A 15938-nucleotide genomic window follows, 5' to 3' on the forward strand; every position below is an offset into this window, starting at 1 on the left:
ACAGCCATTCCATCATGGTCAATACTACTATTATATTTGCTCATTATGTACTACTGTTATAGTTGCTCATTATGTAAGTTTCTCCATGAATCGGCTGAGCATGTTGATTCAGCCCATGAAGAGAAAGTCCGATCACTATTAATATTATAGTTGTATATATTATTTAACAGTAAATATTATTGAAATTAATATAAGTTAATATTTATTGTGGCCATTAATAATTATTGATTGTAATTATAAATACAAATCAGTATTAATTTAATAATTTTGTGAATGTTAGTTAACAATAATTATTGATTGTGGTTATAAAATGCAAATCAATATCTATTTAATAATTATTATGAATATTGGTTAATGAACAAATAGTTTAGATCCTCTTCAAATAGAATGTAAATACTAAAAATATAACAGATTTTACATTTCTGAAGTTGGTTCAACTCAGCCTTCGGCAAGACGAAATCCCTTTTAAAAAAAGGTTGGGTAGTGGAAGATCTACTCTAGCTGATTGGTGGAAATATCTTACGAGTATTTAACATGTGCATTTAGTTGAGATATTTTGGTAGTTTCTTTCAATGAATGGAGTGCAAGTTTCAAACAATCTTTCTTGGCGTTGAATATATTGAAGGTTTATGATTCTCTTATGATGTTAGATTTTGAGGGTTATGGAAACCCTTTTCTTTGGCTTTGGTGGGTGCTTCATTCTCTTTCTTGGCGTGAGGTTTAGATAATGATTTAGAGCTGGTTGCTTGGTATCTTCTTGGCATGAGGGCACTACTTGGAGTAATAATTGATTGAATACCTTTTTCTGTTGCTATTGATGTTGGCCATCTTTCTGCTTCAAGACTGAAACATATTCATATATCAAGGGGCTCCTTGTTATCCCATTCCTTTTCATCGACCTAGTGTAATTTTCAGAAGTTTATAGTGCTTGGAGGAGAGTTGTTGAAGTCAAGTGGGTTGGACGTGAGCATTTTGAAGATATGATCGATGACATGGCATTGAATCCAATTGTCAGTTTTTTTGTTTTGCTTTTGTTCTTTAGAAGGATCCAAACTACTACGGTAGATTTATTTAGTTTTCTAAAGTTTTAAGTCTTGTTAAAACTATTTTTTAGTTTTATGCTTTTTAAAACTGCTGACTACTCAGTAAGGCAAGCATTCAGTTATCTTGTTTTAGTTTGTTTAATTTGTTTTTAGGCTTGTCTTTTGTTTTATTCTCATCGTTGTAGATCTTCAGCTCTCTATATAAAACCATGAGATGATTATTGTAATGGCTGAGTTTTTCAATATTGATATATCCTTAGAATTCTGATTAATCTGTTCAGCTATGAACATATTTTGTTTTCTTTGAAACAGTCTACAGATTTCTTTTCAACTCTATTTTCTGTGTGTCTTTTGAAATATATTTCTTTCATTTGCTATCAGAGCAGGTTGCAAAATCTTTTGATTGTGCAAGTAGTCTCTAGATGGCTAATGGAAAGGATTTAGCATTTCAGCTTCCATTATTTACTGGAGAAAACTATGATTATTGGAGTATCTGTAATGCCCCGCCAGGAAACCCCGAAGGGATAAGCTAAAATAACAAGAATAGAGTGCAAATTTTTTTTTTTTAAAAGATACAACACATAAGATGCAACATGATACCAAAGATTCAGATTACAAAGCGGAAGACTTCAACTAACTCCTAAAGAGTTTCCCAACGAGATTACTTAAATTTTCACAATACACTTTACACACACAATTAATCCAAAAGCTGAATATCTTAATAACGAGATAATTCACAATCAGGATAATTTCTTTCAAAGGATGGAAATATAAATCACAAGCAAGATTCATCATTTAAGATCCATTCATAAACTTCATTCAATCTTTTCATTTAAAATTACAACCCATACATTTAACGTTCTAACACACTAGGATTTTCACCATAAACATAAGAGATCTTTCCAAGCATATTTAAATTCCTTAACAACAACTGAGTAAGATTCGTTACTCTAAGTTACATTATTCCATAATCCAATTCATTGCATTAAAAGGACGATTTCACACATGTATTACGATAAATCGCATCTCAACCAATTATGCGTTCGATCCACATGGCATTCAAGAAAGAACTGAGTAAAAGCATTTATAGTTAATTCCATTATCCACTTAACCATTCCAACATAACTAAACATACATGATAAAGCTGAATAAAGGAACATAAGAGAATACACCACATAACACCATAATGATCTCGGAGTTCACCCCTAATGGGCTACATCTCCGGGTCTGCTCAACTGCAAGACCCCCTCAGATAAATAATAAGGTTAAGAGTACAAAAGGTTACACCATACAATCCAGCCATCAAGGCGATACATAAATAATATACAAGCGACCACACCGGTCAATAAATACATAAACGATCCTTACAAGGAACAGGATCCAGCTAAACATAATCAAAGCTAATAACATAAGAGTCCATGAGAGCATCCATAAAACTGAACCATCACCACCCAAGGTCTAACATGAAACCAACACTCACAAGGGCAGCGACAAAGGACGACTCCCAAGGGTACTCGAAACAGGACAAAACGACAACACACTAGCGAACGTAGGGACAAGTGTCATCACACAACCTGGTATGGATACCATGGCAAGTCTTCATAGGTCCCGGCCCATACACTGGTAACCCTGGCAACCTAATCCGAACTTCCGGCCCATCCAAGCCTCATGTGGACCCACACATCCTCTCGTGAAGACAAGAAAGGTAGTTTGCCATTTCAGGCCTTCTCACAGCATGCCGAATCTATGATAGCATTCGTCCCATGTGTGAGGCACATTATCTTATTATATACTTTATTTTCTAATCTACTTAGGTTATCACTTATTAGACTCACTTTCGACGGGTTATCCAGCAGCCACTTTGGGCGCGGCCCCCAATCGAAAGCCACTTTCCCATACGACACTAGACTAACTCAGACGAACTCAAACCATGGAATACACATGGTCAGATGAACGGAGTTCAAGAAGATACAATCATCAGGTCAAACACGACTCAAGGGTAATCACTTACTGACGGTGCTCTAACTAGAGACTTGACAACTAAGGTCAACCATGAATCATCATTCGACTCACACAAAGAGGGTATAACCAACTAAGTCAACATCACAATCCAAAGTCAACTCAAAATTCGAGGGCTGATACAGGAACACCAAATCATCCATACGACAGGGTCCTATTTAAACAAAGCAAAACATGCCATTTCATAATTAAAGCGAATACAGTAATTAAACTCGCAAGGCAATAATCAGAAAAGACAATATTCCTTAAATTGATTTAATCATTACAGACGATCAAGTTTTCTACAAGATCTAAAAACAGGTTACAGTTATCTACCTCATCAAGGCATAATTTGTTCTTGGTTTTCTAACTCCTAAGGTTCAAGCATCGAACAGGCAATTTAAGCCATGAAGAGTTTTAACCAATTCATATTATTAAAATTCAGACAACCGTTTAAACGATTAAAATAAGATATTTAATCTCCATCCCAAAACGTCATAAACATACTGGACTAAAAATCAATCTCTACAGATTCATAATTTCACTTCCAGATGCATTATGCGAATAACGGAAATAAAAATGTAGAAGGAGAAACTAAAGAAGCTAATCATTCCCAAAGGCACATCGTTCAATTCAAACACCCACGATAAAGGTTTCACCACTTTTCAATTACTCAAATGATAAGAATAAAAACACAATATTCAATTGCGAAATAACAGTTGTAAAACTTAATTAGAAAGAGGGCATACGTCACAAAATGACGTTAAGTAACAATTAGCCTAAAACTCCCTTATAAGGTTAATCAATATCCAATCCACTCTTATCAGGTTAATGCTACCTCATTCATAATTAAAAATTTAAATAACGCTAATCATTAAATAACTTTCACTAAAATGATATAAAGTATCATAAGTTTTCCTTTTTTTTTTTTTTTTTTTTGACTACCAAACAAAATACATTAATAAAGAAAAACGATTCAATAATCTACGTTATACAAAATGCATTTAACAAAACTATGTTCTTTTTTACAAACAACGCATTTAATAACTTTGTTTTAAACAAACAAAAACGCATTAACATAAACTATGATCTTATTTTTTTTTTTAAAAACAAAAAGAACATGTTTAGACACACACAGGCGGGGGCGGGCCGTGCCCTAGCCGCCGCGCCTGGGAGGCACTTCGTGGGCGGCGCCACGGTGGTGCCCGCAGGTGCCACCGTGGCCCCTCGGCCACCACCGTGAGCCGCGGCCATGGGGTTTGCAAGCGAAGGGGAAGGGAGTGTGCGGGGAAGCAAACAGAAGACGCGTGCGCGGGGGGGGAAAGAAAAAGGGGGGAGGAGCGGGTGGAGCTCCGCTCCCCGCCTCCAAACCCCCAACCGATGGTTCAAACAACCAAAACGCACGGTTTCACAACACACACGCACACAGTTCGAACAAACAATAATATAGTTCGAACATAAAAATAATATATTCTCTTTTTCCTTAGAAAACACAGCGCTATGATTAAAAGGGAAACACAGTTCGAACGTCAAAACAAAAACGCCCAAAAAGAGTTTCAAATCGAAAGCACCCAAGGGAGATTTTCACCAAAAATTCATCAAGAACAGCCATTTTTCGATTCATATCCGAAAATTAAAACTTGAAAACAATCAAAAGATTGGATTTTTGCAACAAGCAACCATCTTCATAAGAACGAGGAAGAACAAATGCGGTAACGCCTACCTTCATACGCATTCCTGGAGTAGCTGAAGGAGAGCCCAGATCCAGCATCATTCCTTCCCAAAACCTCCAAAATTTTCTTCCCAACCAAATCTTCTCCAAATTTTTTTTCCATCTTTGTCCCTCCTCCATTTTTCCCAAATTGGGTTATATGGAAGAGTTGACTCCCCATTTCTATTTTGGAATAAAATCTTTTATTTACAAAATAACTCTCAAAAATTATTTCTTTTTTAACTATCAACAAAATAACTTGCTTAATCAATTTAAAAATCGATTTCTCATATCAGATCAATTTAACCTTTCAAATTAATAATCTAACGAAATACAATTAACTCTATGGCGATAACATATAAAACTTCCTTTTCAACGGCATATATAGATAATGCATTTAATAATCGAAATCAGCCATTAAATTCAAATTTACTTCCAATCTAAATAGGCAATTCATTAACAACGAAGATCGCATAACGAATACCTGATTAATCTAATCCATTAATCTTCAATGCACAAACGCATAAATAAACAAGATAATTACTAAGGACTAATTAACCCAATTAACCAAGCACGCAAATCGAGAAAGTCAACCAAATAGACGACTCGCAAACCCAAACAAGAAGGGATTACCGACGACGACTGGCGATGCTCACTTGAGCACGACTAAGGCCGACTAAGGTCTTACGACCACCTGATCCGACTCTAGGGGTTAAAAGGGGTACACTCAAACCTGCAAAACCAGGTGACGACGAACCTCACACTCATGCGACTTCGTACCTGAAATCTCCTGCAACAAAAGATCATACATGCATACATTTATAAAATTTACTGAAAGCGTTAGTCCAATACTAAAATCATGAAATAGGTACACTGAATAACCTACATACAACTAGTGTGAGAACCACATCGATAGCTATGCGTAAAATCAACATCCGACTATAACATAACATTACGATTAACTAATCCAGATTAAACCAAGGTTAGAAGTAGATTACGGTAGGGGTACTACAGTATCAAGATGAAGACCCTACTTTTATCCCAAGATCTCTGGGAATTTGTGGAAGGTGGATACACAAAACCTGTTGATCAAAATACATTCATTACATGGACACCACAACAGAAAAATCAGTTGAAAGAAGATAGAAAGAAGGATAACAAAGCTCTTTTCACCATTCAATCTGCCTTGGATGTCTCAATTTTTCCTCGAATTGCCAGTCTGACAAAATCAAAGGATGCATGGGAGACTCTACAAACTGCATACCAAGGTACAGATAAAATCAAATTGGTAAGACTTCAAACTTTTCGAAGAGAATTTGAAAATTTGAGGATGAAAGAATCTGAGTCTATTCATGAATTTATTACTAGGACTCAAGGTATTGTAAATCAGCTTAGGATTCAAGGTGAAACTATATCAGATCAGAAAATTGTAGAAAAATTTTTGAGGTCTCTTCCTCTTAAATTTGATCCAGTAGTAATTGCTATTGAAGAAAGTAAAGATCTAACTACTTTCAAAGTTGCAGAATTAATTGGTTCTTTGCAGTCTCATGAAGAGCGCATGCAGCATTCTATGGAAAGTTTTGTGCAAGCTTTCCAATCTTCTATGAATATTGAGGAAAAATTCAAATCTCCTCCCTCTCATACTGCTAAATTTCAAGGTGAATCTTCTGGAAATAATAAAGAAAGAGGAAGAGGAAGAGGAAGAGGAAATAATAGAGGAAGAGGACGAAGTTCTGTTGATAGGAGTATTCAGTGCAGATATTGTGGAAGATATGGGCACTATGAATCTGAGTGCAGGAAGAAGAAATCTGACTTGAATAAGTCAAGAGCTAGTTATGCAGAAGACTCTTCTGATGCAAAGAATTCTACATTCTTTGCATGCAATTTGGCAAAAGAACCCCAAGAGGATGTCTGGTTCTTGGACAGTGGTTGTTCAAATCACATGACAGGTAAATGTGATTTCTTTGTCAAATTAGATGATTCAATGAGGAGTAAAGTTAAATTTGGAGATGATAAGGAAGTTGATGTAATGGGAAAAGGTACCCTTGTAGTCAAGACTAATCAAGGAGACACTACAAATATCCATAATACTTTCTTTGTGCCAGAATTACAGCATAGTCTTTTGAGTATAGGACAACTTCTAGAAAAGAACTATAAAGTTGTATTTGAAGATAGCTGCTGCAAAATTTTTGATAAATCTAATAACCATCATCTTGTAGCAAAGACTTATATGACAGAGAATAGATTGTTTCCTCTCAAATTTCTTTCTAGTAAGTTGCATGCACTAAAATCAACCATAGATGATTCATGGTTATGGCATCAACGATATGGTCATCTGAATTTTCAAGGGCTAACATTGTTGAATAAGAAGAATATGGTGCGAGGTCTTCCTCCAATCAAGGCAAAAGAAGAAGTTTGGTCATGGTGTGCACTTGGCAAGCATCACTGAGACAATTTTCCGGTGGGAAAATCTTGGAGAGCCAAATCTCCTCTAGAGCTTGTGCATGTTGACATCTGTGGTGATATGCAAGAGCCATCATTGGGTAAGAACTTTTATTTTTTGACATTCATTGATGATTACTCTCACCACACTTGGGTTTATTTTTTGAAGCAAAAATCTGAAGCCTTTGCATGCTTCAAGAATTTTAAAGCACTAGCTGAAAAACAAAGCGGGTATCCTGACAAGATACTCAGAACAGATAGAGGGGGAGAGTTTACTTCTAATGAGTTTGCTGATTTTTGTGCTAAGAATGGCATCCGGAGACAACTTACTGCCACATATACACCTCAACAAAATGGTATTGCTGAAAGAAAGAACCGTACCATTATGGAAATGGCACGAAGCATGTTGCAGACAAAAAATCTTCCAAATAGTTTTTGGGGAGAAGCAGTTGCCACTACAGTGTATATTCTCAACCATAGTCTCACAAAAGCAGTTCAAAATCTGACTCCGAAGGAAGCTTGGAGTGGTCACAAGTCTTCAGTGGCTCATCTTTGCATCTTTGGATGCTTAGCATATGTGCATATTCCAGTTCAAAAGCGGAAGAAGTTGGATGCCAAATCTCAACTTTGTATCTTTGTGGACTACTGTACTGCAACTAAAGGCTACAAATTCTATAATCCCAAGACAAAGCAATGGATAGTTAGCCGGGATGTGATTTTTGATGAAGGGGGAGTATGGGAATGGAAAGATGATGTGCAGAAAAATTCATCAATAACCTTAAACATGGAAGATAGCAATGTTCCTCCTCCTCTCCCCACAAGCTCAAGTGGAAGTTCTAGCTCCAGTTCTAGTCCTCCAAGCTCACCTAGTTCTTCAAGTAGCACAAACTCAGGTGAAGATTCACCTCCACCATCACCTCCAATGTCCGTTCCTCGAAAGGTACAAAGTTTAGTTGATGTTTATGAGAGGAGTACCAATATAAATCCAGTTGCTAATTTTGCTTTGTTTAGTACAATTAAAGTTGAACCCTCTGTGTATGAAGAAGCAGTGAAAGAACCCGTGTGGGTTAATGCTATGAATGATGAAATGAATTCCATTCATAAGAATAATACTTGGGAATTAGTTCCACTTCCCAAAGGTAAGCAGGTGATTGGTGTGAAATGGATTTTCAAAGTCAAATATCATGCAGATGGTTCAGTAGAAAGCCATAAAGCAAGACTAATTGCCAAGGGGTTTGCACAAACTCCTGGAGTGGATTATGAAGAAACTTTTGCTCCAGTGGCTCGTCTTGATACAGTCAAGATTATATTGGCTATTGCAGCACAATACAAGTGGCCAATATTTCAGATGGATGTGAAATCAGCATTCCTTAATGGTTACATAAATGAGGAAGTTTATGTAGAACAACCTATGGGTTATGAAGTTCCAGAAAAAGAACACTTAGTCTAAAAGTTGAAGAAAGCCCTTTATGGGTTGAAGCAAGCTCCTCATGCCTGGTATGCTAGAATTGACAGTTATTTCATGAAGAAAGGATTCAATAGAAGCCACTCAGAGCCTACCTTGTATGTCCAACGTATTGGTAATGATATTCTTATAGTTTGCCTCTATGTTGATGATTTGATTTATACAGGTAATAGCAAAGCTCTCATGGAGAAGTTTCAAGCAGAAATGAAACAAAAATTTGAAATGTTAGATCTGGGACTTATGCACTATTTTCTTGGTGTGGAAGTACAACAAACATTAGAAGGTAATTTATTTCTCAATCCAAGTATTTAGCTGGTTTATTGAAGAAGTTTAACATGGTGGCATACAAAGCATTTGCAACCCCTGTAGCCCTTGGTGAAAAACTAACCAAGGAAGATGCTAGTCCCAAGGTTGATGCAACTCGGTATAGGAGTTTGGTTGGTAGCCTCATGTACCTCACAACTAGTAGGCCTGATATTATGTATGCTGTGAGCCTCATCTCTCGGTTCATGCAGGATCCACATGAGTCACATTGGCGGGCTGCTAAAAGAATTTTGAGGTATGTGAGTGGTACACAAAATTTTGGCATTCAGTATTCTCCCACTGACAAGTTTGAACTAGTTGGTTACATAGATTCAGATTGGGCCGGTTCAATGGATGATAGGAAATCTACATCTGGTTATGTTTTTTCATTTGGCTCTGGAGTTGTATCCTGGAGTAGTAAGAAACAGGCGACAGTAGCTCTTTCTTCAGCAGAAGCAGAATACATGGCAGCTTCATCGGCAAGTTCTCAAGTGGTATGGATAAGAAGGATATTGACAGATCTATATTTGGTTCCGGAGCATCCAACCACCATCTATTGTGATAACAATAGTACTATTACCATGACCAAAAATCCAGTGTTTCATACTAGAACGAAGCACATAGAGATCTGTCATCATTACATTCGTGATTTGGTTCAAGATGGACTAGTGGAGTTGCAATTTTGTCCTTCATCTGAACAAGTTGCTGATATCTTCACCAAAGCTCTTCCAGTATCGACTTTTGTTACTTTTAGAAATCAGTTGGGGCTCACCTCCATTCATCATTCTGGGGGAGATTGAAGATATGATCGATGACATGGCATTGAATCCAACTGTCAGTTTTTTTGTTTTGCTTTTGTGCTTTAGAAGGATCCGAACTACTACGGTAGATTTATTTAGTTTTCTAAAGTGTTAAGTCTTGTTAAAACTGTTTTTTAGTTTTATGCTTTTTAAAACTGCTGACTACGCAGTAAGGCAAGCATTCAGTTATCTTGTTTTAGTTTGTTTTATTTGTTTTTAGGCTTGTCTTTTGTTTTATTCTCATCGTTGTAGATCTTCAGCTCTCTATATAAAACCATGAGATGATTATTGTAATGGCTGAGTTTTTCAATATTGATATATCCTTAGAATTCTGATTAATCTGTTCAGCTATGAACATATTTTGTTTTCTTTGAAACAGTCTGCAGATTTCTTTTCAACTCTATTTTCTGTGTGTCTTTTGAAATATATTTCTTTCACATTTGTTGTGCTCCAATTAGCATACTTCTTATTTTTAGATAGCTGCTTCTGCTCTGTGGCATAATATCCTTATCTCTGCTGTTCAGCACCTTCAAGTAGCAGAATTTTAAGAATATTGTGGACTGCTATAACATATTTTCAGATTGCTGTTCATTTCGGACTGAGTATTGTTGCAATTAAGGTTAGGATTGGGAGTTTATTTCTGATATTTAATGTTCCTTATGAGTTCTTGTTAGTATCTCAGTTCATGCGTGAATAAGAATGTTCTATGAAACTTAGCAAAAATAAACACTTGCAAATACATTTTGAAAACAATCTGCAAATTAAAACTAAACAGAAAACTCAGTGTTCAGCATACAATCAAAGTATCTGACATAAAGCTTGAACACCCAAAGTGAAGGAAGAGAGAAAAAAACAATTATAGAAAACGGGGTAGGGCATTACACAAGGTGCGGACAAGCTATGGTTGTGTTTGAGTAAAGATAAACTCCAAGGACAAGTAAGAAAGCTTAACATGTTATGGTATGTTCTTTGAGACTCACAAGTGAGTGAAAATTCTTTCATATTAGACTTGCATCCATTTGCCACCTAAAATTGAAGAATTGACATCATGTGCATACAAAGAGTTGCGAGATGATATGGTGCTGCAAAAGAAGGTGAAGAAGACAAGGATATAAGAGTAGGAATATTGGTAGAGTGAACATAAGGCTTAGCTGACGAGAAATGCCAAATGGTACTCAAAGAAAGGAATCATGTATTTTTAACCTCATCTCATATGAAATTGAACTTTGGATATCGTAAGCCTCTTAATTTAGGTGTGATCCAAATCCACTTGTAATGTAGCTTGTATCACATTGTTACATGATACATCTATGTTGTTGTAAGAACTTGTTGTAAGAACTTGTAGTATTGTCTAAACTTTAAAGAACTATTCTTATGTAATTTGACCACTCCAAGGCATATAACATACTAAGGCAGAATTGCACGTATATGGAATGTGCTGAAATGGGATGCAAAGTACCTAGAAAGGAGTGGGGAGGCCTAAGAAAGCTTTCAGAACTTTTTTTCATAAGAAAGCCTCAAAAATGCGATTGAGATAGACCATACCTTTCGTGATTAACACATGATGGATTTGGTCATACCAGAACCACACCTAGAAAATTTGTGCCCATGAAAGAGTATATGTAGTACCAAACTCATCATGAGGACACTAGCAAGGGGTTCCTCCAGCTGGGAAGATAGACTGACTTGTATGTCATCTAGTGGTTTGATATTTTGTTTGGAGGATTTTTCTTGCTGTAAATTGTACCAAGAATATTTCTTATAGAACAAAATCACATTTACATAACCTAACCAATGAATAGAGTATAAAAGGATAAGGAAACAATGGCTCCGTTGCATGAACTATGTTCAATACAATGCCTCTATTTGATACAAGGACTTGTCACAATAGAAAACCTACCTTGACATTGGACATGCTGTTAATAGGACCAACACTTGTTGGTTAAGACACAATCCCTCATAACTACAATTTGAATTACACTAGTCAAGCTGACAATTTATTTACAACAAACCAAGTCAGCTACAAAAAGACGATTTATTAGTGAGAACACAACATGATAATAGTCCTGTGTTAGTTTTCAATATGCTTTGGCTAGAAAGAATTTTAGAGGAAAACTGAGTAGTCATTTAAGGTTTGAGTTCAGTATTGCAGAGCATATAGTAATAAGGGCATTGAAGAATGCAAAACAAGAAAGATATGTTGTTGATTGTAAGTCAGTCTTGTAAGCTTGTAACCTTGCATTCACTTGTGATAGTGAATTTGATGGGTAATCCCACTTCCTAAATTTTTCCCACAATTGGTTTCTCCAGCGTAAATCTTGTGTTGTTACTCTTATATGTGTGTTGTACAAATTCTTTTTCATGTTTACTAGTCCATTTTTCAGTTAATGTAATTCATGCATATGGCCACTATGGAAATTTATGAAAAATCTTAGCACTAAAATATGCACATAATTACATATTAGACTAAGATTTGTGTAAAGGAATCAGACATTAGTCTAACTGGACCAATTATCTATAATATACAAAGGTATGAATGAAAAGAATGGTTAAAAAATTGCTATACTTTTCCTGCTTGGTATTCTATTTTGTATGATTACAGAGCATCTTGCAATCTCCTCAAGTTAATATGCAGTATGATATATATTATATAGAGACACAGAAAGACAGAGGGGCTTACAATACTATCAGATTCTGAAGATTTCCAAGCTCCTTTGGTACAGGACCAGAAAAGTTATTAATGCCAAAGGCCCTGAAAAATGAATTTTATTTAACATTGCATGGTGCAAGATATCTTGAGATGCGATTCTAGTAAATAAATTTGAATGGGCTGACCCATATGACATGTTTGAACCAAAGAAATTAACTAATCAAGATTGTTTTGGTTATGATTTCATGAATTAAACTAACACAAGTATAACACTGGAGGAAGAGGAAGAGCCTCACAAGTATTTCATCTTGGTGAGGTTCCCCAAGAAAGCAGGAATGCGACCATTAAAATAATTCTGGTTCAGGTTCCTACAAACAAAATCCACAGATTAATCTCACAGGATAAGAGAGAGAATACAAAATCTATCAAACTATTACTCTTCGAAGAGGCATAGAAGGAAACAAGGTAATCTTTCTAAGACAATATAACCAATTTATGTAACTTATTTTTTCTGATATGGGATTTCAGTGTACTTCAGTAAATATTTCCACATGGGAGATATTATTTTTATTATCCAAACAAATGGAAGATGAAATTACTAACAAACTAGCTGTAAACTTACAGATCGAAGAGGTAAGTCAGATTAGCCAGTTCTTCTGGAAGCTCTCCTGTTTTGTCCAACGCATAGACCTTCCTAAAAGAAGAAAGGTCCCCGATGGCTTAGTATTGAGCACACAAAAAAAATTATTTCACTTTGTGAAAATGTTCTCAATCTCACTCTAGAAAATCAGGGCAAATAAGTACTAACTAAACATTTATCTTCATCTTTTAACTGCATAATGTTGATAAAAATTTTCAAGTGTAAGTAAATTCAACAAATCAAAAAAAATATCAAGTCGAATTAATACAACAAAACTGGATTGAAATTTGAGGAATTTTCAAGATTGAAATAAATTCAACACAACCGAGCTGATGTAAGAGGATGTTGATCAAGTTGAACAGATATTTCACCAGTTCTTAATCTGTCTCAGGATTCAATCTAGGAGAATTGAGATAACTTACCATGCTTTATAGTGTGGGAAGATATTTAAATCTTCTTACTTAAATGTATCAGCTAACCGAAGATTAACTTAATTCTTGTTAGATACAAAAAAATCTAATTGCTTACCATCAACATCTGTTTGGAGACTTGAAAGTTAATTTTTTATAATACCGATGTAGCAGGATTTAGTCAAGTTTTCACAAAATTGTTAGGATATTGCAGTTCAAGGTGCAATAAAAATGTCAAACACTAACTAAATGTAACTCGGTTTATATGACGGACTGACACTGAAATATTGCCCTAGGCTTCTTTTACACAGCCCTACGCCTTCTAGCTAGATAAATAGTTAAAAAGATTTTAAGCTTCCACAGTCCATCATGTTCAGAAAAAGATCCTTTGTAGATAACCGTGTATGAAAAAATAAAATTGATGTTTCTGTTCTCTTTCAAGATCCATCATTGAGATGATATCCAGAAATTCCCAGATAGATTAAACTATTCTGATTCTTTGAGAAAACTCCAAAGCTCTCCAATCTTAAATTTACAAACTAATTCAGTCAACAGTTAAAATATTAACTGCCCTTTTTGCTTTTGATCTTAAGTTAAATAACTAGAAAACCATACTTGGGAATAAATGTTAATCGAGAAAAATGGTCAATTTATTCTGTTTTCGTATGTTGGTTGCATTAGTTTGTAAGTATAATATTGGAGACAGGAAAGGGCTCTGCATCAGGAGTTTTCTTAAGAGCTTTACTTGACTTCAGTCCCCTAACCTCCTTTTAAGTTGTAACCATGTTGTGAGATTCTCGTGTAACTTTCAAAATGAGACCTGAGCCTCCTGTCACACTGTATTTGGGTTGTTCATTGAAATTCACTCCGGACAATGTAAGTGGATTGCCAAGTTCAAGTTTATCAAAATTTTGTTGGACGAATTGTTAAGAAACTAGTAAAATATTAATTTCAAGTATAACTGGGACTAGTCATGAAGTTAGAAACATGGGTATAAAACTTGAATAACTTATAAAACATGGAAAACATTTTTTTTAAATCCACAAAGGAAGCCTCAGACACCGAATCAAAATATTGGCAGCGAGTGCCACCTAAAAGCTCGTCTTCACCTGTTCTTTTGACAACCTTAACTACGATATCCCAAATAAAATATTAGATTCATATGATCTATGTTGCTTCAAAAGTTGGGAAGACACTTTCTTTGTTGGAAAAGCAATCCACAGTTGGGACTGCAAAGGGAGCAATAGGGCCTCATCTTACTAACAGGAGGTCCTAATTTTAAGTTTTAATTGGTTCACAGAAAATATCCAAGTACATAATTAATAACACAATCCATTGAGCAACAAGGTTACTGTAGGCATTACATTTGTGTAACATGGCAGACAGTTCCTGAGCAGGCACACTTGATGCCAGGATTTCCTATCTCTGCAGTAGAACTGGCCTGGCCAGAGCATGGATCTGTGAGGTTCCATGTTGCAGATGAACGAATATTCCACCTCTCAGAAAGTGACCTTATTGCAGAAACTGTTAAATTCAAACAACACAACATGGAATAGTCAATTCACAACATGCTACTAAACAAAACAAAATTTTGCATAAAGTGAACTTGCCTTCAACAGGATCTGTGTCTGCTATTACTTGAGCTGCCTGTAACAAACATCCCATGCTATAAAAAATACAGAGAAACCAAACTGATGCAGCTGAGACATTAATCTTTGACATGGTGGCGGCAAAATTAAGCTTGGATTTTAGTGCTTCCCAAGATATCAGAGCTTGTATGAACTCCCCGGTACTTGAATTATATGGACTGAATTCATGAAGGGAATCTAATGCACCCTATTGAGATAAAAAAATAATTCAGATTTGTAAGCATGGTTTATCACATAGTTTGATGCTTCAGTTTGTGACAAAATTTGATGGAAAAGTAACTCCAAATCTATCCTCTTTAAAAAATTGACTTCTGAGGAAGAAAATTCGGGATGGAGACAGAATGAAAACTAGTCCAAATTATAATCTTCTTCTTGTTTTTTTAAGCTTGACCCACTCCATTGACTGAGAAACTTACTCCCATTCTGCTTACATTTTTGGTTATTGGTCTGTAATATTTCTTTTATTCAACAACTCTTTCAAAAAACATAGTTTTATTGAATTGGTTATGTTTCTGGGACCATGACAAGTTCACATGTCGTGAGGACTGTGCTGCGTTATCTGATCAAACACTTGCGCTCATGGCATCTTTTCCATGAAATGGTGGGAATTGGTCTTCTCTTACCGGCGGCTAATTTGGAATTCTGCATTTATCATTTAGTGTGAAGGTTCCATTAATTCTTATAATTTTAGTTCATGTCTTCATTGTTTAAAGGATTGCTGACTATTCAATAATAATTATTATTTAATAAGTTCAATTGATTCATTAATAAAGGGAGCGATACGACAAGGAAAATAACATTTCTCATATAATATTTGAGGTTAAATT

The 15938-nt window shown here is 35.6% G+C and overlaps 1 protein-coding gene across 1 annotated transcript in view; it reads right to left on the bottom strand.

Moving 5' to 3' along the window:
* Window positions 1–15726, bottom strand: part of LOC131077903 (probable LRR receptor-like serine/threonine-protein kinase At1g56140) — a 127703-nt gene extending 111977 nt beyond the window's left edge. The window contains exons 1-5 of the mRNA XM_058015496.2: window positions 15073–15726; window positions 14827–14986; window positions 13035–13106; window positions 12709–12780; window positions 12443–12514 (exon numbers count right to left, since the gene is read on the bottom strand). Of these exons, the coding sequence (XP_057871479.2) occupies window positions 12443–12514; window positions 12709–12780; window positions 13035–13106; window positions 14827–14986; window positions 15073–15184 (488 nt within the window). The 5' untranslated portion in view covers window positions 15185–15726. The remainder of the gene's footprint in view (window positions 1–12442; window positions 12515–12708; window positions 12781–13034; window positions 13107–14826; window positions 14987–15072) is intronic.
* Window positions 15727–15938: the final 212 nt, after the last annotated feature.

The sequence above is a fragment of the Cryptomeria japonica genome, chromosome 11 (assembly GCF_030272615.1).
Source record: "Cryptomeria japonica chromosome 11, Sugi_1.0, whole genome shotgun sequence".
Lineage (NCBI taxonomy): Eukaryota > Viridiplantae > Streptophyta > Pinopsida > Cupressales > Cupressaceae > Cryptomeria > Cryptomeria japonica.